General features: G+C 45.5%; 1 protein-coding gene across 3 annotated transcripts; it reads left to right on the forward strand.

Moving 5' to 3' along the window:
* The first annotated feature begins 7 nt into the window (after nt 1-7).
* SNX5 (sorting nexin 5) lies at nt 8-18124 on the forward strand. 3 transcript variants are annotated; one of them, XM_068940801.1, is made up of 13 exons: nt 8-294; nt 9388-9492; nt 9978-10088; nt 10679-10800; nt 11125-11248; nt 11878-11973; nt 12823-12928; nt 13015-13090; nt 13915-13954; nt 14043-14129; nt 15222-15381; nt 16128-16213; nt 17537-18124. In XM_068940801.1, the coding sequence occupies exons 1-13, from the start codon at nt 244-246 to the stop codon at nt 17582-17584; spliced, it is 1212 nt and encodes a 403-aa protein (XP_068796902.1). In that variant the 5' UTR covers nt 8-243; the 3' UTR covers nt 17585-18124. The 3 variants fall into 3 exon arrangements, with proteins under 3 accessions (XP_068796902.1, XP_068796903.1, XP_068796904.1); XM_068940802.1 differs by having other exon boundaries at nt 27-303; XM_068940803.1 differs by lacking the exon at nt 8-294 and adding an exon at nt 370-509.
* Nucleotides 18125-25931: the final 7807 nt, after the last annotated feature.

The following is a 25931-nucleotide window of genomic DNA, read 5'->3' on the forward strand; positions in this document are numbered from 1 at the left end:
CCTGGCCCCGCCCCCCACGCCGGGCGAGGACTACAATGCCCACAACGCACCGCGCTCCGCTCGGCGGCTGCGGCCCCCCCCTTCCCCCTCCCCCAGGGTGCCACTGAGGGGGAGGGCGCGCTTCTTCCGATTTACAGAGAGTCGCTCTTCGGAAGCTTTCGGGAGCAACGACGTGGGGAACAACGCAGTCTCCGACCGAGAAGGGAGAGAGCGAACAACCGCAACACCGCGCCACCATCTCGGATGAGGGCAAAGCCGTGCCGCGCCCTCACCCAAGATGGCTGCTGCCTCGAGGTTGCTGAGGTGGGGGGTGGGGGGGAAGGCCGGCCTATCGCGGGAGGCGGGGCTGGGCGCGGGGGCTGCCGGGACGGTGGGGGTGTGCCGGTACCGGTGGCGGCGGCCGTAGCTCCACCCCGGGCTTATATGAGGCGAGGCGGCGGGGTGGGCAGGCGGCTGGCCGGTGGCGTTTGGGCGATATGGCCTTGCTCCGGGAGGACGCGCAGAGCAAGGTGAGGGGCCGGGGGCTGCGCTGTTGTCGGCGGCGCCGCAGCTCGCTGCCAGGTGCCTCGTCTGCCCGGGGTGAGCCTTCCCTGTTGCCCGGCCTGCCTCGGTGAGGCCCTGGGCTCTCACTTCAGCTCTGGCCCCGGTGTCCTTCGGCTGTCACGGCAGCAACCGACTTGCTTTTCCCTTTCTCTGTGGTGGCGCCTCCCGAAGCCTTAGTTGCCAAGGGGGCTTGTGTCTGGGCTTTGGGGGGGGGGAAGATCTCTCAGAGGAAATGCAAATCAAATGCTAAAATGGGAGCCTTGTGCGTTGGTTAGTGCGTGTGTGTATGTAAGAGGCTGCTTGGAGTCGGTTCTCATACTGGCCAAACTGCCTCGTTTAATCTGCCTCCTCTGCCTGGCTTAATAACTACCCCCCCCCCATCCCCTGACACACACCTCGAATAAAAGGCAAGCCACCCCTCTAACAAGCTGTGCTCTGCCTCCTTCAACTCTTGTGCTGCTGCATCTGAGCGTAGTTTTGTGTTACGGTTGCGCAGAGCTCATTTGCGGGAAGATGACTTGCGTTTGAAGCTGTTGCGGGTGTTTTAAGTGATGTTTCCTCAGTCTGAGCCTTTCTCTGCCTTGTGAGCGATATGGATTGTCTGACTCGAGGGCTAGAAGTACACCTGCCTCAAGTGGTTTCTTAAACAGCTTCCTTCCCTCGGTTTCTCTGCAGTTTGGATCTTTTAAAAGTAATCTTGGCCCTTGGAACTGTCAGAAACTTGTTGAACCAAAGTGCCTTGTGTTTTCCGGTTATCTGCTTTCAACTGTGGACTAGCCTGTGCTTTTACCTTTTGCTGCTCTGTAATACTCACTAGCAGTATTAATTCAAGTATCTGCCTCTTGAGAATGCTGAGTGAAAGTCTGTGCCTGCTTGCAGGACCTGCAAATGATGGGTGGAGGGGAAGGTAAGATATCTGCTTTCTTGTAGCAATCAGTAACTCAACAAATATTAATGTGCCCTTTTTAATTTAGCAGAGGAGAATATTGGGGGAGGGAGGAAAAAGTTCCCACTCTGAGGGCTGGAGTGGTTTTCAACTCTAATGCTGAATGGCCAAAGATTAACTAGCTTGTCTCAGGTGGTAGAGCTGTCTTGAGATTCCAGCAGCTGGGGGAGGATAGGAATATTGCTATCTTGTCTGTTCCGGTTTAGGTAAGGAAACAGCAACATGGAACTGGTGTGTGGCCAGTAGATAAATTTTGTGCCTATGAGGGAGGCTTCGTTAGGTTTTAACCTTGAGTGAGAGTCATTGGTAAGCATAAACAAAAAACGTGACCCTGAGACAGCAAAGCAGAAGAGGTTCAGGATACATAGGAAGAGGAAGGGAGGGTAGGGTAAAAGGGAATTTGAAGTGCAGTAGGAAAGACAGTTCAATTCTTCATGGGGAGGAAAAGGCACTTCAGAAAGTGAAGCAAGTAGTGAAACTGCCAAGATACACCAGTATATTTACACAAGGTTCCTTTTAAAACATCACTGGTGTGATAGTATTTTGCAAAAATCAAGTCTGCAGTTAAACTGCTCTAGCTCAAATGAGCATTGTAGCCCCAGTTCCTTAGAACAGTCAGTGGAAGGCAGGACACGAGATTATATCTAATGTCCCAATTGCCCTGATATTTCCAATGCAAAGTTCATGGCTTGTCATAAGCAGGGACTTGCTAGTATAACGCTGGCTACTTTCATTTTACTAACTTATAGGAAATGCCTTACTTTCTGTAAGTTTGGTCCGGAACTACTGCCATGAGAGAATATATTTGATACAGGTAAAAGTGAACGGTGGTTCTTTGTTCTAGACACCTTCTGCTAGGCCTCTCGTGAGGAATGAGGGCCAACTAAGTCCTGCTTCTGTTTTACAAGGAAAATGGCTCCTGCATGCTGCTGTAGGCAGCAAGTAGGGCAATGAAGTGCTAGCAAAGTGAAAGCTATTGAATAGGCATAACCTACCACCCAGGGGCTGTAGTTGCCATAAAGATGGCTGAACTCCTTAGACTTATGTCAGCCTCTCAAATCCACCAGAGGTGGAGATAAAGAGAGCCTAGTGAGGTTGTATTGCTGAGACTTCCCAGTACCAGCTCCAGGCTTATTACAGTAGGTCAACAAAACATTCTTGTAAATACTGAGCATGGCATAGGGTTTTGCTCCTGTTGCCCAGTTTCCATCTTAGCTGGGCCTACTTCATGTTACAGATGGAACATGGGCCAAAAGTGCTCTGCCGTGGTCTGTGTTTGGCATGTGAATTGCCCCAGCAGGGTGAATTGGCCTGCGCTGTCTAAACTGTTGCTTGACTCTTTGAGAGCTGAGGAAGCAGTGGACTAGGTGGAGGTGTCTTGTGCGCATCTTGTGTGTCAGATGGAGCAAAGCAAGTGAGTGGCTTCTAGTCTGTAAGAGAATGTAGAATTCTTGAATGCTGATAGTGTCCCCCGTTTCCCCCCCCCCCCCCAACCCCTTTGCACTGCAGGGAGGTGTGTGACTCTTATTTGGTTCCTACGGAGAAGGATGCAGAGACCCCTGTGCCAACAGAGCTCAGCAACCAGCCCAGCTTACTGTACAGCCAGTGGTAACAGGTGCTCTGGCTAGCAAGCCTGCCTTCTGCTCACTTGGTGAGGAATACCATTTGTGCTTGCCAAGTGTAGTGCTACTGAACTGAGCTGTTATTTCCTCTGAATCTTTATTTCAAGCAGAATAATTAAGCCGTTAAGTTACTGCAGTTCTACAGTCAAAAATCAAATTTGGAAAAGCATTTTCTACAGCCTAAGTAGCAACATGAAGATTGTGTGTGTGAGCCCTGTTCAGTTTTCCTGGTTATATGCAGCTCCGAGTACTTCAGGACTATTTCAGCTAATCTTAAAGAGTGTTAACAGTAAGTCTATCATGAAGGCTGCAATATTGGAGCTTCTCATCTGTACTGGCTGCTTATTAGTGTGTGCATGCAGAGTATTTTCAGGTATATTTTTGGTATCTTGCTTAAGTTCCCCTTAATCTACTTGAGCTGAATGACTGAAACATAGTTCTAGCAACTAATGCCACTAGTATCTGCTGGCTGGATGCTCTGAAAGGCTGCTGACATGCTTCTGGATGTAAAAATACAGCATCTATGGTGCTAAGAGCTCTCTAGCAACTGCCAGAGAACATCATGATCTTTAAACGTTCTCTAGAGAGCACTAGAACAGGTTTAATTAGAAAAGCTACTTTATGAAAGCTGATGGATGCTGGATAGTGGCAGATGTAATTAATGCTGAAGTCTCACTTGTGGCTGTTGCTTGAATGACAGCAGAGAGGTGATCAGCAAGAGGGGAGTCGGTTAAAAGGTAGCTAACTGCAAGCAGAATGTGCTGTGAAATGTTAAACCCTTGTAAAAGGGGTCTCTGCTCCTTCTGGGAGCCTAGTATGTGGAAGAGATTGCTGGATTGATCAGGTTTTGAGAATAAATATGGATTCTTATTTCACTAGTAATGAGATGTTATGCACAGTTGCTTGTGCTGGCAGGTGCTTCTGTTAACCAGATGTTACTTCCACATTTTATCTAGAATTGATGCTAAAACTGCTAAGAATGTACTTTTAAAAGCAGCAGTGCAGGCTGCTCAACAAAATTAAATGGCTTCTGTGGCTCAGGGCATTTTCTACCACTGGGTGCTTGTATGTGTGAAGATACACGCTTGCCTTGGGTAAGGTCTGATCAGAAACTGAGGCCTGTCAAGTTAAAGCCTGGGGAGTTGATCATCACTGGATTATAGGTAGATGATCCAACTTACATCTGTAGAGTTTGACAGCACTAGCTTGTCTCTACCTGGATTGGTCAGAGTAACACTGCAGTCAGCTCTCTGGATTTCAGGTCAGGTGGTTATTGTAAGTGCCCTAATTAGTACAATAATATCCACTTTTTAAAAAATGGACCATCTATCTTGAATGTTGCTTAGTGTTCTGGTCCTGATGGTGGAAATGCTAATCAATATGGTGGCTATCTGTTGTTCTGGATATTTCTGCTTTGTCTTGCTCTAATTTCCAGGTCAGGCAGTTTAAGTAGGTGTCATGGTGGACAGTGCATCTTCACTTAACAGGGAAAAGTGTGTGTGGTTTTTGAACCCTGAAGAGAGCCTGGGGATTCCTGTGCAAGCTGCTAAGGAGATTTGAACCTAGGAATGAAAGACATCCAGGGCACCTGTAACATTGCTATAGTCATTGCAAACCAGAAGCCTCTAAACCCTTTTTGAGAAGGGTGATGAGAGGTGAAAGTACAGGCCCTGAGCTCAGTTTGGGTGGGAATTCAGGAGTCCTACCTAAATCGTCATCCTCTACACCTTTGGGCACAGCTTGCAAGTAAGGGGTAATCCGCCTAGGAAGCTGCCATGCTTTGATCATGTTCCCGCATGGGGACTGGATTCTGGTAACTAGGATGGGGAACTTTAGTTCTCTTGTGCCCTCCTACTGCTTAGAGCGCAGGGAGGAAGTGATGACCTCCCACTCATGAGAAACAGCTCCAGTATGAAAGAGCTTCCAGGCATGGGAGGCCAGAGAACTAAGACAAAGCGTTTTCCTTGGAAGGTCTCTTTAGATCAGGTGACTGCTGTGATAAAGGAACAAGCCTGGGGCTTGGAGATGAAAGTTTAATTCCTCTGCTCTGTGCAGGCTTCATGTGACCGTGAGCAAATTGGTTCTCATTCCTGCTTATAAAACGAGTGTAGAAGGACTGGCAGAGTAAAAGATCCTGGAAGATAACAAACTAAATGTTGTAGGAACAGGTGATTGTGCTGATCAAGGGTTGGTGCAGAAAGTCTGCTCTAGGTGTTTACTGAGCTAGTGTCTTGGGGCTGGTTAGGAGGGAGGCATCTGCCCCTTGCTGAGCGGGGAAAGGCTCTGCCCACGGTTTCTATAGGGAAACAAAGCACTCTCTCCTTCCCCAGTCAGACAATGTGAATGCCCTCTTTGTAGTCTGAGCCTTGCTGCCATGATTGTGTAATCCTAGATGTCTCTTGCCTGGTGTCAGGAGCCCATGGTAGCCTTCATAGATTAGAGCAGACCAGTGCTTTTATGTTCTTTTTGCCTTAGTCAGTGAAGACCAGGCTCCTGTAGAGTAGAGGTGAGAATCCTGTGTTGTCTTCCAACAGTAAGAGGCTTAATGTTTCAGTCTGCAGTGGTCTTTAAGCATAGTCTGTACTTGCCTCAGCAGGAGTTGGTGCTGGAGAGGTGTTGGATTCCTTCAGCAAATGGCTCTGCATAGACCCGAGGCTGTCCTCAGAGCCCTTTACCTTGAGGGGTGCGATTCCACCCCTGTAACAGGGATTTTCTTGACTCTTGTCTCAGTTTTGGGCCAGTCTCATGCTGTACAGCTGAGGGCTGCTGCTTCCCGATTGCTTCTGTATAGATGAGCTTGCTGCCCCAGCAGGGCCTCTCCTGCAGTAGCATTCCTGTGGATTGTTGAGGCTGTGGGTTGCATGTTCTTGCCCTGCTGCCTCTGCAGTTTATGGCACTAGGGCAGGGAAGAAATGCCCAGGAAGCTCAAACTGATTTAATTTGACAGAAGAAATACCGGTTTATGTCCATACCTGCTTCTCTTGTGCAGACAACTACTAGGTATAGAGAGGGAAGACACTGACATCTAATTACAGGTTACTTTCTCTGTCTCAATTAGATAATGAGAAAGCTCACAACTTCAGGACTGACTGTATATAATCCTTTCCTTAGATTAGCTGAGAGGAAGCAGCTTCCTCTGGGTTATCATACTTTTCACAGACTCAGCAGTTTGTATTGTTAGCTCTGCTGATTCTGTTTGGACAGTGAAGATAAGTAATTTCAAAATAGTGGGCTCTTAATGTTTTGCCTAGTGCTTAAAGGGTCTCTTCCTCACTGCTTTGGATACTAGTGTTATCTGGCTACCATAGCAGCTGGAAAACACTGAGCAATTTACCTTTCATGCAGTTGGCAACAGCCAGGCAGCTGTGCGCTCAAATTAATGTCTCAATGGTGGTGGCCTTCTGCCTCTCTCTTCAGTGTTTGGATAGGGCAGCCTCTGCCCCAGCTAGTGTTTGTGATCTCTGAATTGTGTAGCTTTGCATTATGCTGTTTGTTCTGTGGCTTCCTATGACTTTCCAGAATCATAGGCCTTTAGGGGGATAACAAGATCCAGCCCCCCACCCCATGGGATGACTGGAGGGAAGGAACTGTGTGGTTGAAGCCCCTGTGGTTTTAGCACTAAATCCATTCAAATCTGAGCAAAGCCTGGGCTGCTGGGAAGTGTATTTCAGAGCATGCTCTGTAAGCTTGGCATCCTTGCTTGCTGCCAAAATGGTACCCAGAATGGGATTAAAGCCTTCTGTTGCGTAGAAGTCAGAATGGGAAGCTGAATGTGCTGTGTCCAAAGCCTTCCTGTAGTCATAGGCTTAAAGGTGGGGGGGAGTGTGTGTGTGTATATATGTATATATCTTTTACTAAAGCGGTAAGAACCTTCTTATAGTGTGGTAAACTAGTGAACAGCTAGTATGCTGCAAGGTAGAAGCCTTTTTAACATGTCTGGAAGGATGGAGGGTGCAGTGACTTGGATAGCTTTCACCTATGCATGAGAGCCTAAGCAGAGATGATAATGGTCACTGTCAGTGATAGCAGGTTGGCAAAAGGCGTATGAGTGATAGCCTGACAGCTGTATCCTCTGCAGATAGACTTGTCTACCTGATCTGGATTGCAGTACACAGATGGCCAGACTAGGGGGAGGGAGTTTCTAAAGCTTTTTGGGGGTGAAGTATTGCCTCTCAACAGTTCTTATGCAGCTTTACAGAAGCTTAAAGCGGCTTTCAAGCCATCTGTGTTATGGCAGGATTGCTTAGTGTGCTCTTGTGCTGTTTGCTTGTGGGCTGACTCCTGTAACTCTTGTTGGGGTTAGCAGGTGGTAGGTGCAGGCTCTTGGCTAGTGGAGCATGTTTACTAGTGTGCTTGCAGGGTGGTAAAATGAAATCAGTTGTGGCCCAGACTTTAGCTTTCTTTCCTGGGAATGTATTTGTAATTATCTCTAAAGAATAGCCTTGGGATTCAGCTGAGCTCTGACAGTCACTTGCTCTTCATCAAACTTCCTGTGTTGTGACCTTGATCTCTAGTGATTTTTCCCCCCCCCCCCCCCTTATGTAGAAAATGAGAATGATGTATTAGGCTGTAGCCTTGAAGTAAGGGCCTCTTAAAAAACAGGTTTCATAGCACACAAAGAACCCTATCACATCAGGCTGAGGGTCTTGCATGCTTCAGGAATACAGGAAGCTGTGAAGTACCACTTGCCAAAGGAAGCTGAAACCATGGTTTGGAGGGAGAAATGGGCTAGCAGCTGTGATGAATCTTACTGTTCATGAGCTCAACCTGGCTGCTGCTTTGGCTTTCCAGAATAGGGAGGCATACTGAGCACCAGGGCCTAACTTGCTTTGAGCCTGAAAGCACTGTCTTTGTAAGGAATATCTGCAGGGCTGTGCCTTGAGGAGCTTAGATGTACAAACTGCAGCCTCTTCAACTGAGAAAGCTGTTCCACTGCCTAGAAAAGTTTAAGTACAGTTAAAACTATGCTCTGGATTTAAACTGTTGAAATAAAGAACCCTTTACCTCCTACTTCCCTCCTCTCCCCCCCCCCCCCCCAAAAAAAAAAAAAAACAACCCTATGTTGGGGGAAGGAAGCTGGCTCTTCTCAAGGCCTCTGATGCCTAAAACACTGCACAGGCAAGTCTGGCTTTTATTGAACCTGGAGTGCTCTGGGGTCTCCTGTGAAGGATGCCTGACATAGCATGCTCAAAAAACCTCTCCTAGCTACTCTACTCTGGAGGCAAATAGCATTAAAATGTTGCCAGACACAAAGCTCTGTCTAGGAAAGATAAGACCTGAATTTAGGAGGAGGGTGAGACTTGCAGTTACAAGAAAGCTTAAAGCTTTTGTAAAGCAGAGCTCGGATGTTGTTGAGGCTAGTCCATGTGCCTGACAGGCAGCAACTGATCTCTACTTCAGTTTACTGGGGCTTTCTTTAAAGAAAAATGAGTTTTCTAGCAGCAGTGAGTAACACTATGCCTGATAATCTGAAAATAAGATTAACATTTGCAGTGTTGGTGCCAGAGTGTACTTGGATTCTTGGTGCTGTTTTGGCAGATAATTTGATTTTTCTCCTTAAAAAGCCTGAAGAAGCCTAAGGCTAAAGAGAAGATTCATGAAATTGTCACATTTTGTCAAGATCAGAAAGAATATAGCCTTTGCAGTTGTCAAACATTACTGGAAATGACATGGGGGGGCTTAGCTTCATGTACAGCAGTGCTGGGAGGTCAGAATGGCAGTGGTGACTGAGCTGGGCTTGAGGGGAGGCACCAGGCTTTTGCCTATAGTAGATAAAAACTTTAAGCTCATTTGGTTCAAACGCAGCTCTCTGGCCTAAGGATGAGGACTCTTGTATTGCAAGACTTTTTTTTTAAGAGCTGTTCCTCAACATCTTGTAGAGGCAAAGGATAATGAAGAGAAAACTATTAGGGTTGTTAACTTCTTCAAAATGGCACCCTAGGCTCTGGCTTGGTGTGCTCCAAGTCTACAAGCTGAAAGGCTGGTAGAAAGGGAGGCTACCCTCTAGAAAGGCTTTACAAATACCTTTAGTATGATATCTAAATATTGGCTCTTCAGTCTTTAAGCCAACAAGCATTTTCCCTTGTGTTTGGAAGGGAAGGCTTGTAGCAGTGGCATGCAGGTAGGGTTAAGGCTGTCATAATTTTCCATACGTGCTGTTCCTGGAGGCGTCAGTCTAGGGCAATGTGATTCTCATTGGCATAGCTGGTGATCAGTCTAGTTTGACTAAACCTACTTGATGTCTGACTAAGGCTTGTACTGCGAATTCTGTTGCAGCTGAGGTCTGTATCTGTAGACCTGAATGTTGATCCTTCTCTCCAAATTGATATACCAGATGCCCTGAGTGAAAAGGACAGAGTGAAGTTCACTGTGCACACCAAGGTAAGATTGTGGGGTAGAAAACAGTGTTTATATACAGATTACTTATGTAACATGTTTGTCTGTTACATATACCTGCAAAGATCAACCTGAATCTAACTCTAATTAGATGGAGCTATTCTACTTAAAGGTGGCCTGAGGGTATATGTGCAGAACTGGATTTCCTGACTTGAACGGTCTCCTAAATGGAGACAAGGTAGCTGATGTGCTAGTTTGGCTTTACTCGGGAGCTAGAGACCAGAGGATGGGGAGGAGGGGGAAATCAGCTGGTATAAAACTTCAGTGATCTGCATGAACACTGTTCTACAACAGTGTCTTTTCTTTAAATAGTCTCTTTACTAGTAAAGTTCTTGAATGAGTGCCAGCTCAGCTAAAATGGAGTAGGCGAGGCTCTTACTCGGCAAAATAGCTTGCTTTGGAAAGGGACAGAACTGCCTCTAAAAGCACTAATTTAAAAAACAGTAGGGCTTCTATATTTTCTCTTCCAGACTACGCTGCCAGCTTTTCAAAATCCTGAGTTTTCAGTTACAAGGCAGCATGAAGACTTTGTATGGCTGCATGATACGCTCACTGAAACTGAAGAGTATGCGGGACTCATTGTAAGTGCTTTCTGAAAAAATGCAACTCTAAAGAATACCATGGTGATTTAGAGTGGAAACTAGTAAGGACATGAAGTTTGTTCTACCAATGCTACTAGTGTTTCATGATTTGGATATTCCCTGTGCTTCTTTTAGTGCTGATGGAGTTTCCCTAGTTCCCAAACAACTTCAGTGATGTGGCTCTGTATTAACTTTCCATTTAGTTTGGCTAGGATTAGCAGAAAGCCTAGAGGCTCTGGGAGTCCCCAACTCCATGCTGGTATTGATATCTACCTGAAGATGGCAAGTGGACTACTCTATTAAATAGTCTCTTTTCTCTCCTGCTAGGACTTTTCAGGAGGCTCTATGGGCTGCAGAAGACAGCTGGCTAGGGGGTGAAGAGTGAAGGCTATTCCTCTGGGTTGATTTCCCTCCTCGGAGCTGGGAGGGGCAATAAGGTGCCTAGACATCAACATGTCTAGATTTTTCTGGGTGCAGAGTCTTGCTGGCTGGACGTGACCAGGCAGAAGGGGCTACTTCCAGAGAAGGCTGGCAGAAACTGGAAAACCTTGCAATTGCTAGAAACTATCATTAACTATTTCTTTGGCTAGATACCTCCAGCACCTTCAAAGCCTGACTTTGATGGTCCCAGAGAGAAGATGCAGAAGCTAGGGGAGGGTGAAGTGTCTATGACAAAAGAAGAGTTTGCCAAAATGAAGCAAGAGCTAGAAGCGTAAGTAGAACCTGAATCTACTGCTAAAAGCTGCACTTAGAGGCCTCCTGGGAGAGCCAATTTGGTGCTAGTTGATGTTTTGTGGCTGTTTTGAAGAGTGTCTGTCCCTGCACAATCTTCTGTAAAAACCTGGAATTGGGGAATTGCTGAAAGTTTCTCTCAGTAGAAAACTTCCCAGCCAGAGAGGCTGGAAATAGTTTTTCTATCACCAACTAGTCATTTCAGAAGCACACTGTTGCTTTAAACTTATCCGGGGAAAATATTCACCGCTTTGTGCGTGGAAGAAAGCAGTACAGAAGGGGTCTGTCTGTTTTCTCCTTTCAGTGAATACCTTGCTGTCTTCAAGAAGACTGTATCATCACATGAAATCTTCCTTCAGCGGATTTCTTCTCACCCTGTGCTCAGCAAAGATCGCAATTTTCATGTTTTCTTGGAGTATGACCAGGATGTAAGGCATTCTTTTTCTTAAGTGAGGCAAGGTGTTTAGGAGTGCTGTCACTCTTCTGTGCGCAGTTAGGATGTTTATGTAAATCTACATGCAGTGTCAGTAGGTAGATATTGCCAGTGCTTGTGAGATGATGAAGGGATGAAAGCTTATCTTGAAAGCTTTGCTATGAGTCTCGTAGCATGTCTTAATGCTCTAGGAAAGTGAAGAAGCCAGCTTCCTGTGTCCTGAGATGTTAGGAACAAGTATGGTTCAGATATAGCTGTGCTGTCTGTTGCACAGTCATTAACGTGAAAGAATGGAGGTGTATCGAAGTGGATACTAGATTTTTCTTGTGCCACACCCTGTGGTGGATGTTGATCCAAAATGCATCAGGAGAAATGGAACTGTTTCTGGAAATAGAAAAGACATCTCTAGCACAGAACAGTTGGACCTCCAGTAAAACCATTTGTTACACTACAAGAGCTATCTTTTGTACAACTTGGCAAGTTCTCCGTGGTACCCCTACCCTAATCAGGCTGCTACTGTCACTCGCTATGTATAAATGACACTACACTGCAAATGTTACAGTACCCGCTCCCACTCCCCCCCCCCCCAGTGACTTTAAAGCTGTGTCTATTTCTCTGTTCTAGCTAAGTGTTCGGAGGAAAAACACCAAAGAGGTGTTTGGTGGCTTTTTAAAAAGTGTGGTAAAGAGTGCTGATGAAGTCCTCTTCTCTGGAGTCAAGGTGAGGTTGTTGATTGACTTGTTCACCCTAATTCTGACTGCCTCTTGCTTTTGAGAGGTTAGCTATATCTGCTGGAGGCTTGATGTGCGTGAGGCTGTCTGAATAATTAATGCAACCTTCCTTATTACTGCTTCTCCAAGCTGGGTGGAGTAGCTTATATTAATCTTGACCTCTCTGAAACCAGAGACATGGAAGCTACAGACTTAAAGTTCTAGTGTGTGTTCAGAGTTTCTGCTGGACACCCAAGAGTTGCCTTGACAATGATACTGGTGAGGAGGGAAGGTAAACTTTTCCACAAATGTGCTCATGGCTTCTGTCTGCTTCAGAGCTCTGAGCAAACATGATTTATGGGTTTCTGCTTGCACTAGATAAAATCATGGGACCAAAGGCTCCTGCCTCTAGTCTAGCTTCAGCTCTTCTACTCTGCCATGGTAGCTCGTTCTAATAGACTAGGGGTCCTACAGCATTACAGTACATACAGTCTTTGGTGTGGATGTGAAACAAGCTTGTGAACTGTTTACTGCTTAGCCCCCATGCTGCAACAGGCCTGAGAAATAAAGTTCTAGCAGTACATAGCCCCAAAGGCTCTCTAATATCAACTTGCTGGCTGCTTTATAGACTGACCCTGCAGCATTGAATAGATGGGCATCAAATCCCTCTTCTTTGTGAAGAAGAAACTTACTAAGTGGCTTGAAACTTGTCGGTGTCTCAAACTCTGCTCTTCAGTAGAAATTTGACAGGTGCTATACTCAAGTGGCTATGGTTGTATCTTTGGACTGTTTCCTAAATAAAGAAGAGCCTATATTCTGCAGTAATTTAACTGACCTAACAGATCATACTCTCTTTCAGGAAGTAGAGGACTTCTTTGAGCAAGAGAAGACTTTTCTTGTAAACTACTACAACAGAATCAAGGATGCATGTGCAAAAGCAGACAAGATGACAAGATCTCATAAAAGTGAATCTTTTCAAAGACCTTTCTGAAGACCTTGTTGGTTTTGTTGGTGTCTTCTGTAGCCTGAAAATCTTGTCGTCTTCTTGCAGATGTTGCAGATGACTATATTTATGCTTCAGCTTGTTTGAACAGTCTGGCATTAGAAGAGCCTACAGTTATTAAAAAGTAAGCAATTCTACTAACTGTTTATAAGCCTATCTTGAGTCTGGGTAGGTTAAGTTCCTCCTGTAAAATTCAGGGGATTGAGTTAGAGCTGGTTTTAATTTCTTTAATTGCATCCAAGTGCCGTTGAAGCACTCTTTCCTCTGATGTGGCAGGCCTAATAAAACTATTGACTTGTTTTTGACTCTTAACTAGTTGGTCTCTAGGGCACAACTGGCAAGAACTCCTGAGCTGAACTGTATTACTGATCAGAGCTTCTTCTAAATAGACCCCCACCAGACTGTATTCAGGTTATAAATGCCAAATGAATATTGGGGAAAGGGGTTATGCATCTTTTCTAATGTGCTGCTAAATAAGTCTATGTGCAGCTTAAATCGGGTATGTGTTATCTTCTGGGCTAGTAGGTTTTTCAACCTGTGGAAACCTAGTCACCTGTTCTGAGGTAGATTATTCTGCCTCTAAATTTTGCTGTCAAGTTACTGAGGCCTTGTGTACCCAGTTTACTGCTGAATAAACAAGATGGCTTACCCTTCTTGGAGGGGAGTAGTGGTGGGAGATTCTTTGCAAGACCATTATGTTCCAGAGGTAAGAGGATTTTACTTTAAATGATGTCTAGTTGCTCAGCTCTACCAGTCTGGCCTGGAATCCAGCACCTCTTACATTAAACCTGGGTTCTAGACAAAGACCTTGACAAAAGTTCTTTGTAAGCCCTTGTCTGGATCTGTATGCAAGAACAAACTGCAAGTTTCAGCTTTTTGGCTTCCTGCTGGTTGAACCTGGGGTTCATCATGCTCGGGAAATACCTAAAATCTGTGTGCTTTTTCTAGGTACTTGTTGAAAGTTGCTGAGCTCTTTGAGAAACTCAGGGTAAGGAAAAACTTAAAACAAAAACAAAACAAAAGACCTGGGTCTTACTGTCTCCTGTTACATGCCTGCTATCTAATCTCTCCTGCAGAAGGTAGAGAGCAGAGTTTCATCTGATGAAGACTTAAAGCTCTCTGAACTGTTGAGATACTACATGCTCAATATAGAAGCTGCTAAGGTGAGAGTTATTTTCCTTTTGAAGCTTGTTATGGGTATCATAATTAGCTACAGCAGTCTATTCTTTAAGAAGGCAAGAACAGGGATTATTCTCCTTTCAGAGAAACTTGGCACTCATGAGCCATGGCAGAATATGGAAAGGTATATGTTGGCCAGCTGCAATCCAGTCCACTTAGCTCTGAAAAAGCCATTCTCTATCTGAGCAGTTTGCATTTAGCACATGGAGAGGGAAGGGGGAGGAAGTATCATTAGATTTTTTCCCTTAAGTTACAGCCACCTGAGTTTGAGGCTTCCAGCAGTGTCCTAACCCTTACCCTGCTTGAATGCTCAGACTCGTAATAAAGCTATGGATTTACTTCAGGATTTTTAATTAGCCATCCGAGCTACTGTATACCCTTTAGCATGGGTTTGCAGTAACATATGAAGGTGGTTGTATTTCCAACAGGGCTTGATATGTGATGGGACTGCAAAACTTTTGAGCAACTCTTTCTCTAATCAATACTTGGCAAAGGGATGACCATGAGAAATGGTATGGTATGATCTGACGGTCCTTTCCATCCAGTGTAGTGTCTCTAATGCGTACCCTGGAACATGCTGTATAGCTGTTTAGGTATCAAGATCAGACTGCCCCTACATTAAAAGGCATCAGCACTGACATCTGAACTGCTTCTCATGTCAGTGTTAATATAGGGCATCAGTCAAATTGCCAGATCTTCAGGGAATAGGAATGTATCCCTTACTCAAAGCAAACTCTGATTCTGAGGAAATTTGGAAAACTCTGTTGCTCCTTAGTGAAGAGGCCTTCCTTAGAGCAGGATGAAGCTATCCTAAGGGAAGAAGTGATGCCTACAGTAGCCCTAATATGTATCTTCTTGACCGAAAGTACAAGTGACTGTCATAAACACCTGATACTGCACTGGCAGAGGCTCCTGTTGATGCATTAAAAGTATGACAAGTTATAAAAGCTTTTTGGAAGAAGCAATATCTGATGCTGAAAAAAAGTGAAGCCTTCTCCTGCTAAAGTAGTTGTAACCTCAATTTGAAAAGTAGTCCTTCTGCAGGCTGTATGATGCATTTTTCTCTCTACTTGCAGGATCTTCTGTACAGACGTACAAGGGCTCTTGTTGACTATGAGAACTCAAACAAAGCTCTGGATAAAGCCAGACTAAAAAGCAAGGATGTCAGGCTGGCTGAGGCACATCAACAGGATTGTTGCCAGAAGTTTGAAAAGATTTCAGAATCGGCAAAACAAGGTAAAGTTGATACCTCTGTGGAAGGGAGACTTTAATGCAGTCCTGGCCTCCATCTGACTTTAAACTGCTACAGCCTTCTAAACACTCATCTGAAGTGAGCAGTTGGGACAGAATACCGGGGACAGAGTATAGTTGCATGCACATGGCAGGCATAACTGCTTCAGTCTGAAGCACAAACATCAGCACTAGATCAACCTTGAGCATAAGCCCCTATTACTTGCTTTCTGGCCTGAGCTCTTGTTCTTGGCCTCCACCTGAAGGTAGGTACATGATCTTCTAATCTTCTCAAGTAGAACTGTGCAAGCAGGCTTTTTTCTCTGTCCCAGTAAAGCTGAATGCCTAATACTAGGTTTCAAACACTGGTTCTTGAATGTATTTGGCAAGCCTAAAATAGGAGACATACTTTCATGCTGCACTTCTACTTCTCTCTTCCTGTTCTCAGATTGGAAGTGCTCAGACTTCTCCCAAAGGTTGTATGGACTCCTCCTTCTGTAGTCTAGTTGTCCTCTTTACTAAAGACAGAATGGCTTTTGTAGCAAGTTGTCTGTTTCTTCAAGATAGCAGTGCCATGTAATACAATACACTTTCTGGCTGGAAACGGTAAGACTAGCTTTTGAAGCTCTCTGGTCAAATGCTGTAATTACAGAACTGCACAACAAAACTCACGTACACAAAGGACATAACCAAAACTTCAATCACTACCTTGTACAGCTGTCTTGTCTCAGCCTGTTCTTTCTTCCCTACAGAACTGATGAGCTTCAAACAGAAGAGAATAGCAGCTTTCCGCAAAAACCTAATTGAAATGGCAGAACTGGAAATAAAACATGCAAAGGTGTGTTCTTTTTAGAATAAACGGGCATAGCATGACTTGAGGGGAAAAATGACTAATGTGTGACTTAGTGGAACTTGGTGGATTCTCTTTAGAGCTGGAAGATATAAAATAGAACAGCCAGGCTCTCTAGCTGAGACGAGAAGAGAAGGAAGAAGTGAAAAGCTGTAGTATGCACAAAGAACAAGTGCTGACAGTTTCACCTGTTCTGTACAGAAAGACTATTTTCAACCTGTCAATTCTAGGACACCAGCCTACTGCACTACAAATCCCTTGCGCAGTCTCATCAATTTTGCAAGTAGTACACAATATTATCTTGTCTAACTTTCCATGATGCAACCTTAACTGTGGGGTTTTCCCTTTTGATGCTGAAGGGGAACTGTTGCCTCAAACGTTCTCCAGAAGTGCTGTTCCCCTGCAGCTTTTGATCTAGCTGTCCACCATTCTTGCCTGGCTTATCAGCAATGTGGTCCCCTTGGGCAGCCGGGGGAGATATTGGTTTATAGGTCTATTGTGAGGCTTCAGCCAAGGCACAGTGGGCAGGATTGTAGTAGATTAGGGAGATCACATCACATGCTGCTGGCTTAATCCAGGAAAATGTGCACCATTTACAGGGCCTGCTAGTTTAGGGTAGAGAACAAAGCAGGAAGCTTCAGGAAGGGGTAACTCAGCACCCTCAGCTGCAGAGGCCTCCAGGTCTCTTGAATAAATTGCTTGCCTAGTATGTACCTATGGAAAGGGAAAGCTTCTGAATCTAGGTGCTTGTATATCTCAGGGCTGAAAGACTGATTGCTTTCAGATGGAGTGGGATGGGAAACAGGTGCTTGTACTTGTGCCACTTGCATTAGATGCAGTTATTCAGCCATAGTGCAGGGACTGGCAGCTAACAGGTTCATGTCTGAGGCTTGAGCTCTGCTCAGCTGCTTCCTAGGAGAAGGAAAGGCTAGTTTTCCACTTTAGGAGCTGTGATCTCCCAGGACTTCATTACAGGTAGCTACTTCAGCGCAAGGCTTGAACGTGGCCTAAAGGCTTTGACAACACGACTCAGTTTGTGGCCTACTTAAAAATATTCTTGTCTTTTCGCCTCTTCCTTCCCACAAAGTCAGTTAGGCCTGTGTGAGGGGCAGATGAGAAACTGTATGAGCTGCTTTTGATACTTATTGCTTGAATGCTTGCCTGTGGAGTACAACAACTTTAATACTGTCACTGCCACAAGCTACAAAATCCTGGGATGGGCCTGCTATTTTGAAACCTTGTTCCTTTTGTGGAAGGCAGGGGTTAGATCATCTGTCATACTCATCTGAAATTAATTCTCTTCCTTTCCAGAACAATGTGTCTCTCCTGCAAAGCTGTATTGACTTGTTCAAGAACTAAGACGCCTTATTCTGAGAATGTGAAAAAAAGCATCAATTGCACTCAATGGCCAGGGGAAACTTATTGGCTTAATTTCATTAGCTTAAAATAAATATTGTCACTGAGATCCTGTTTGACTAATACTTAACCATGTTGATAGTGATGTATTGACTTTCTTGATATAAATGATAGCTGAATTGCATATGATAGCTGAATTGCATATGAATTGTCTGGATGTAGCTAACATCCTGTTTGGCTGACAACTCAAAAGGAGTCAAATGTAAGAAATCATTTTGCTGTTGACTGACTCTTCATCTAGTAGAAGGCATTTTCTGAGAACTCCCCTTTTGAAGGGTCATAAAGCAATCTGTCTCTTCATAGCCCTGATATATTTGAAACTTGCAAGTGGGAAAGGCTTGTATAAATCTAGTAATTTTATAAAGTAAGTATCTTAACATTCCACTTCAGACAGATTTCTACTACAGTATATTTTGAATTTCTATGAGTACATTCAGTATTTGTACACTTGGGCAATACAGCAAATAAAGATGTCTGATACTACAGGCTGTTGCTCTATCAAGACTTTGTGTGGGATGTAAGATGAACTGAGGCTTCAGGCACAGAATTATCACAAATTACTCATCACCTGGGGCTCTTCACTGTGAACATGATGCCTATCTGACTCAATAGGATTGCTCTTAGAATGGGTGTTGATATGAAATATGGGGGAATCAGCACATGCTGCTGTTGCTGAGCAGCTGTCCTAAGCTGTTTTTTGCTATATATTCATCAATGACCTGGAGGAAGGGACAGAGTGCACCCTCAGCAAGTTTGCTGATGATACTAAACTGGGGGGAGAGGCTGACACACCAGAAGACTGTGCTGCCATTCAGAGGGACCTGGACAGGCTGGAGAGGTGGGCGGAGAGGAACCTCCTGAAGTTCAACAAAGGCAAGTGCAAGGTCCTGCACCTAGGCAGGAATAATCCCATGCACCAGTACAGGCTGGGGGTTGACCTGCTGGAAAGCAGCTCTGCCGAGAAGGACCTGGGCGTGCTGGTGGACAACAAGTTAAGCATGAGCCAGCAGTGTGCCCTTGTGGCCAAGAAGGCCAATGGTCTCCTGGGGTGCATGAGGCAGAGTGTTGCCAGCAGGTGGAGGGAGGTGATCCTGCCCCTCTCCTCAGCCCTGGGGAGGCCTCCCCTGGAGTCCTGTGTCCAGTTCTGGGCTCCCCAGTCCAAGAGAGACATGGCACTCCTGGAGAGAGTCCAGCGGAGGGCTACCAAGATGATTAGAGGGCTGGAGCACCTCTCCTCTGAAGAAAGACTGCAAGAGCTGGGCCTGTTCAGCCTGGAGAAGAGAAGATTGAGAGGGGATCTCATCAACGTGTACAAGTATCTGAAGGGGGAGTGTCAAGAGGATGAGGCCAGCCTCTTCTCCGTGGTGCCCAGCAACAGGACAAGAGGCAATGGGCACAAACTGAACCACGGGAAGTTCCATCTGAACCTGAGAAAAAACTTCTTGACTGTGAGGGTGACAGAGCATTGGCACAGGTTGCCCAGAGAGGTAGTGGAGTCTCCTTTGCTGGAGATATTCAAAAGCCGTCTGGATGTGATCCTGGGCAATCTGCTCTAGGTGACCCTGCTTGAGCAGGGAGGTTGGACTAGATGCTCTCCAGAGGTCCCTTCCAACCTAAACGATTCTGTGATTCTGTGATATGTTACACACCAGGAAAACTAAAGCTTTCTGAAATGTTAAATGGAGATGTTTAAAGGGGTTAGGCTGTTTCAGACTGGTTTACAAAGCTTCCTACTTATTTTTGTCAATCTTAACACCTTCTACTAGCAACCAGTGACTGTTTAAACTTCAAGCCTTGGAGTGTAGCTCTTGTCTGTCTTCAATTTAAGCTCAACCTCGTTTTTAAGTTTAGTGTGGCCAACTGCCATAGTTCAGGCAACTTGACTTGAAAGCTCCAATGTCATCTTTCTACAGTCTGGCCAATTTCTGGCATGTGTGAATCTAGCTCAGTTGGCTGTACCCTTCTAAAGGCTGCTTTTTGTAGAGGAAGAAGAGTATCTAAGCCTTGTACCAGTCCCTTGTCTGCTTAAAGGAGGCTGTGTGGCTGTGCAGCCTCAGCTGCAGAAGCTCTAAGAATGAGCAGCTCAAAGGCAGTATCTAAGAGTTGTTAAGGGGTTTACTTTTTCCATGACTCTCAATGCTTTTCTGCTTTGAAACCCCTAGAAACTCTGCTGCAGGATGGTGTGGCTGCTGAGAGCTGCACAGTCCAGCTCAAAAATGCCTCGCTCTGTCACCTTTTAACTTCCTTTGACAGAAACAATAGCAAGCAGTGGGTGATCTGGTTTCTGGAGTTCATGCTCAACTTCTGCCTGAATATCACTTCAGCAGCAGCCGTATAAGCATATTGCTTGCGGTTATCTGGCCCATATATAGAACAGGGCTGGTATGTAGCACTGCTATCACTCATGACAAGCACATGTCATGTAAACTCTTCTAGCTGCTTGTCCTTGGGCAGTTGGTGGTCTTGAGCTAGAAGCTTTCATGCTAGTGGAGCTTTGGCATTTCCTAAAAATGTTTTCTGCCTCTTGCCCTTGCTGCTGGCTGCTTCATTCTGCAGAAGAGCAGACTGAGTATTCTGGGCTCTGGTGGCCAGCAGTGGCCCAGGAAAGCCGTGGTTGTTTCATGCCCTTGTACATATGGAGTAGGGGAGGTAGCATTCTCCTGTTTTTGCTGCATTTACAGTAAAATGCCGCGTTTACAGTGGGTCACTGGCACATGTGGTTATCCTAAACTACTTCAACTTTTGCTACAGGCTTACTTTTAGAAAAAAGGCTGCGGATAGTATCAACGTGAGAAATGGCATTTTGAATGCTGACTCCAGGAGCGTTTTAGGCTGTTCTCGACTTCACATACTACCAGTAGCTAGGTGCTTGAAACTTTAGGCAAAAAAGTGTTTGGCTCTTTTGGAGCTTTTTGCAGAGATGGTTGGCTCTAAGTTGGTTTGTACTCTAAAGTCTTGACTTAAAGCATTAATTTCATCAGATTTTAAGCATCTTCTGCATAGTTTCAGTGGGTGTAACTATAGCTTTATACTGATGTTGTAGTTAATTCATAATGACTGCAAAAGCCTGTAGCTATAAAGCAGTCTGCCAAGAGTTGTTGCATTGAAGGAAGCTGTTTTGCATCAGATATGTCAGCAGGGTGCATTGTGATCAGCTTCAATGTCTGAAATGAGTCAAACTGGGGAAAATGCTGGTAACAGAGCGCAAATCACTCTCCTAGCGACCAGTGGGTGGCAGGCTTGGACAGCTGTTTATAAATATTAGCACTAGAGTGGCCCTTGGACTGAGTTGTAAGGAAGTGCTGGAAACCTGCATACCCAGTTTCTTACCTGGTGATTGGTTGTATGTTGATATATAAGAGAAACGTGTAGCCTTAAACAGCTGCCTATGTGAGCAATCTGCTCATAGGGAAGGACAAAAATATCTTTTTTCTAGTTAATGTAATGACTTCCCTTGTAGCAGGGCCTTGAATAAAGCCTTAGTGGAACAAAGATCAGTACAGACAAGCTGGTATGGTAGGGCAAGTCATCACCAATATAAAATCCAAGGGTGGTTGGTGGTTGTGTGAAACCAGAGACTTGGTTTAAAAGGTTGGGTGGGGGGGAGGAGAGCAGAGTTTCGTGAAGGCCTCAAACAAGGATTGATTCTTCAGTGTGCAAATACTGATCACATTCAAAAAGCAGTTTATTTTTACAAGTGTGGTGCTCTGATTTATGAGTTGCAAACAGGCTTTGGAGAACAGACAAAAGCCTCACCGTTTTGGTAGTTGTTGCAGTCTGTGGCTTTCCACATCAGTTCTCCTGTCTATCATCTCTTCTCTTCTGTCCAACTGAATAAGATCAGAGAGAAAAACCAATGTTTGGGCACGTTTACTCAGGTTTGTTAAATATCCAGCTCTAGCTTTGAGAGGCAGTTGCTGCTCCTACCCGGAGGTGAGCACGCCACTGACCAGCCAGCCCAAGTGCTTGGGTTAGTGCTACGTGACCCCTTCTGGCCATGTTACCTCAGAGTTTAAATAGCAGGTTTCTGCTAACCTAGCTTGCCTTGCCTGAAATGGGCTATGGGCTTTTTTAGGAGCAGCTCAGCAGGTAAAAATCTCTAGCCTGGAGCCAGGCATGTGCTCTTATATAGCTGGTAGCAGAGATGCATTTGCCTGTATATCAGTGCTGTGCTGGTGGTCTGTATTATGGTAGGTAGCATGGAGAAACTGCTCTCTAAGGGAGAATGCTTCTACTGGCATGCAGCTGCTGGGCTGTGCAGGGTGTTGTAGGATATAGTGCTCCCTTCCACACATAGTAATTTGGGGGTCTGATTTTTTTCTCTTCCATCCTGCAGATGAGCAGATTTGTTTTCATCTTGTCAGCTGGAGCATGGTTTCTGAGGAATCCCGCTGTGTGCTCAGCATTAGACAGCAAGGAAGAGATTCTTGTCCTTGGACAGCGGTAGCACATCTCTTCTTGCAGAGAAGTGAAGATGACTGTTGCAATGGTGTAGTTCTAGCAGGTTAGAACTGAGTCCTTGGGTGCTGCAGATATCTGGCTGGTTGTGCCTGGTGGAGTAGAGCTGAATGTCAAGAACAGAGCGGTGGATCTGGATTACAGTACAAACTCAGGAGGGAGCAGCAGCAGGATGTCTGGATCTGCAGTCTTGGTATAGTGAGTTTGCAGTGGGTCAGGCATACTAAAATGAGAGTATCTTCGGGGTGGTAGAAATAGGTGGTGGTTGTGCTTGGAGTCAGAGATGTTTGGATATTGGAAAACTGTGGATGGGAACCAGCCTGATCAGATACATGAGGCTAATAAATCTATCCTGTTGCATGAGTTTGCAATTCCAGGTGGTACAAGAAACAAGGGATTCAATGAAACAGTCACAGAAAGGGGATAATTAAGGGCAGCCATTCGAGAGTGCTTGAAGAGCGAGCTGCTTTGTCCTTGTTTATGCAAATACTGATGATTCCAGGGAGACGCAACACTGCTAAAGCTGGTGAACCGGGCAGAGAAGAGTTCCTGCCCCTCTGGGATGCGGAGGGCCTAGAAAAGCTCAGAGCATGGACTTCTTATCCTAGTTACTATGGGGTTTGGGCTGCCCACAGTGGTTCTGTGGCTGTGACTGGCTTAGTAAGCCTGGAAACCTCTGATAAACACTCTGATCCTGAAAGGGGGAAGAAATTCAGCTACGGTCTGACTTGTCTTGAGATGACCACTGAGGAAATGCTTTGATTAAAGGTTCATTGTGACGAGGGTGTGGGGTTTTTTTCTTTCTTTTTTTTTTTTTGAATATGCTCCCAACTTATTCAACTTCTCTTCACTCTATCCTGTTTCTTCTTGACTATGTATGTATACATGATCTGAGGCCTTGCTGTCTAGCAGTTTTGGAGCCACATTTCTGATAGCAGCAAACATGAATTTCTCAAAACATGGAGCTGGCAAGCTTTTTCCCAGTAGCCATCAGTAGCATCTCTGGCACTTGCAGCCTCTCTCCAAAGATTGAGAGGAACGGCTTGGTTATGCCTTCTTGGATGGGACTTCCAGTGCTTTTCCTGCTGCTCTAGGTCTGAGAGAGCAGTTAGGAATTATTTCAACTTGCGCTTTTCTGAGAAATGCCTGTGTCATCACTTGGTGACAGTGAAATATCTGAATTTGATTTGAAATTTGTCCATTTGCAGCTCACTGGTCACCAGCAAATGAATTTGGATGCTGGCGATCCGTTTTAATGCTTCAGATTGTTGCTTGGCTCTAGCTTTAGACGAACGGCATTTTCTAGAAAACAGTAAGCTGCTGATCTGCTAACAGAATGCTGTCCAGAGTATTTTGGGCTCAGCCTTTACCTTTTGTTTGCTTTTCATATTACAAGGCCAAGGAGAAGGCCCAGCTGAGATCAGAGTCCAGCAGAGCTGGATTTTCATCCTTGTATGCTAAAAATAATCCCTGCTAGGAAAGCTTTATAATTTGAACAGACAAGCAAGAACGGTACCCCTTGTACAGGGGAGGGGATTGAGACGGGGTGCGGAGAAGGTGACTTGTCCGTTGCTCCACAGGGAGTCTGTGGCAAGAGCCAGGAATTTAACTTGGATCTGAAATCCCACTCGAGAGCCCTTGCTGACTCGATCCGCCGCTTTTGGAAGCGGTCAAATGAGTGCACGTGACTTTAGTTCGACTGTCCCTTGGCTGCTATTTGCTGCTTTTCAGTGGAGACGTAGTAACTACTAGTGTGACTGTTTCCTGACTGCTTCCACACAGTGAAACACGTTGGTTTAAGTATTTTTGCATCTCTCTTGTGGGTCAGTTTTCCTTGGTGGTGGAATTTCGAGATTGGTTTCTGCTGAGAGGGTGGTTGAGTCCTGGATGGCTTGAAATGCCTTGTGGAGGGTGCTTTGCTGATGCTTTAGCTTCGTGTAAGGGCTAAAAGGCGGAGTGCAGCGGGCAGATCGCGTGCACTTGCTGCTTGCAGCACCTTAGCTTTCAGGCAAGTCTGTAGAAGTTTCCCCCATCCGTTAAAGGGATTCTCTTCTCTCTTGTGTTTGTTTCTTTTGTTTAGAGTTGCTTTGCTTTTACTTATAAGCCTTGTCTGTTCTGTGTGGTAAATGCCCCATGGAATCTGATTCCCTGGTATAAAAGAAGGGTGAAAAACAGCTTAACGTTCCTGTCTAATGATAACCTACCTGCTTTGAAAGCAACGTTCATCTTTATTGTATCTGGTTTGGTTTGGATTGGATCGGATTTGTTCTGCTCCCTGTATGATGCCAAAAAAAAAAAAAAGAGGGAGAGATCTGCATCCTAAAAAAAGCTAGCACAGGTATCGTTTGCACCTATGGTTCAGCCCAAAACTCAGGTTTGGTATCACTTAGTCAGGGACTTCAGTGGTCCTGGAGCAGAGTGAGAGGGGATGGCAAGGAGGAGAGGGGAGACCTTGCTGGGGAGGTTTAGCTTAGCTCTTCTGTGTTTTGAAACAAGACTAGTGCTTGCCTAGTAGGTGCTTCCCTGCCAGGAGAGAGTGGTAATCCTTACTTTTAAAGCTGCAGCAGGAAGACCCAGGCTGCCTCAATCCAAGGCTGTTTGCACAGTGGGGCTGCCTTTGAACTGTGAACCATTACTTGCAAGAAAGGGATCGTCCTTTGGAACACGTTTAGGCAGCTCTTGCCGGAAGACGACACGCTGGTGGTAGGTGACTTCCTTCAGAAAGATTAGTTTCTCAAGCAGTGGTGGAAATAACTCCCTTACCATGGGCAGTGCAGCTCTGTAAATTTGTGTTGTCTGGAAACTTGTATCCACTCGCAACCCTTTTAAGCAGGGCAGCCGAGTGGTTGTGGACCATGGATGTGGAATCTATCAGTGAGCTGAAGGCCTGAGCTAACAGGCAGTTCCACTTTAAAATTTTTCATGCTGCTGCAGAGTCTATTGGCACGGCCTCCCTCAGTAAATGCAGTGTTGTTGCCATGGAGGACAGGAAATCCCTCATCTGAACAGAGAGGGAAAATATTGGAAACTGTCCTCCTGTAAAGCATAGCTGCCTCTGTGCTGGGAGGGGGGTGCTTGCTTGTATGGGGTGTTTCCAAAGGTCTCATTTTTTATTTGCAGACTTTTGCACAGCTTTGCCCTGTTTCTTAATGTGCTGCTTGTATGTTTGAAGAAGAGTTGGACAAAGGAAGTGGGAGCAGCTGTTTGGGACTAGTTCTAAGTGCCCTGATTAACATGTGGAGCAGGAGGGATTTTCACTTGGGAGTAAGATGCTTAGCGAATTTACAGAGTCTGTAACTCTGCAGTTCCTCTTATTCTTCTTCCCCTCCACTGTTTGCAGAGGAAGGTATCTGGTTTTTCAGGCCTTGGACCTCTTAAAGGAGGACCTCTCAGACCTCCTCTGCTGTGGTGGATCTGTTCTCTACCCGGCAAACTGAGGTGCGTCCTGACGGCTATTGCTGGAGCCAGAAACAGCAGTTTGGGCCACGTGTGTTGCTTTAGCAGCTGGCTGGCTGTTCCTGCAAATATCTAAATGCTTAGAACTACCATATCTCCGTGTGGAGGGGAGGAGGTGAAGTTTGAGGAGGGTCTTTCAGGGCAGGTTGGCCTCATCCTTCCACTGCAAGAGGACCCAGTTCCTGCAGAAGGTGAGACCAGATAAGCCCTTACTGGCTAATTGGCTTTATCAAGTCATCGCTGTTAGCGTCATCAAGTTGTATAAAGGTTTGGCTGCTTGGTAGCTTGCTAAGCACTGACGCCTTTCCTGTTACCAGGACTTGTCCATCCTTCCTGTGATCTTCCTCAGAGGCCGGACAAGCAGATTGCCACTGAC

This window comes from Struthio camelus, chromosome 3 (assembly GCF_040807025.1).
Source record: "Struthio camelus isolate bStrCam1 chromosome 3, bStrCam1.hap1, whole genome shotgun sequence".
Taxonomy (NCBI): Eukaryota; Metazoa; Chordata; class Aves; order Struthioniformes; family Struthionidae; genus Struthio; species Struthio camelus.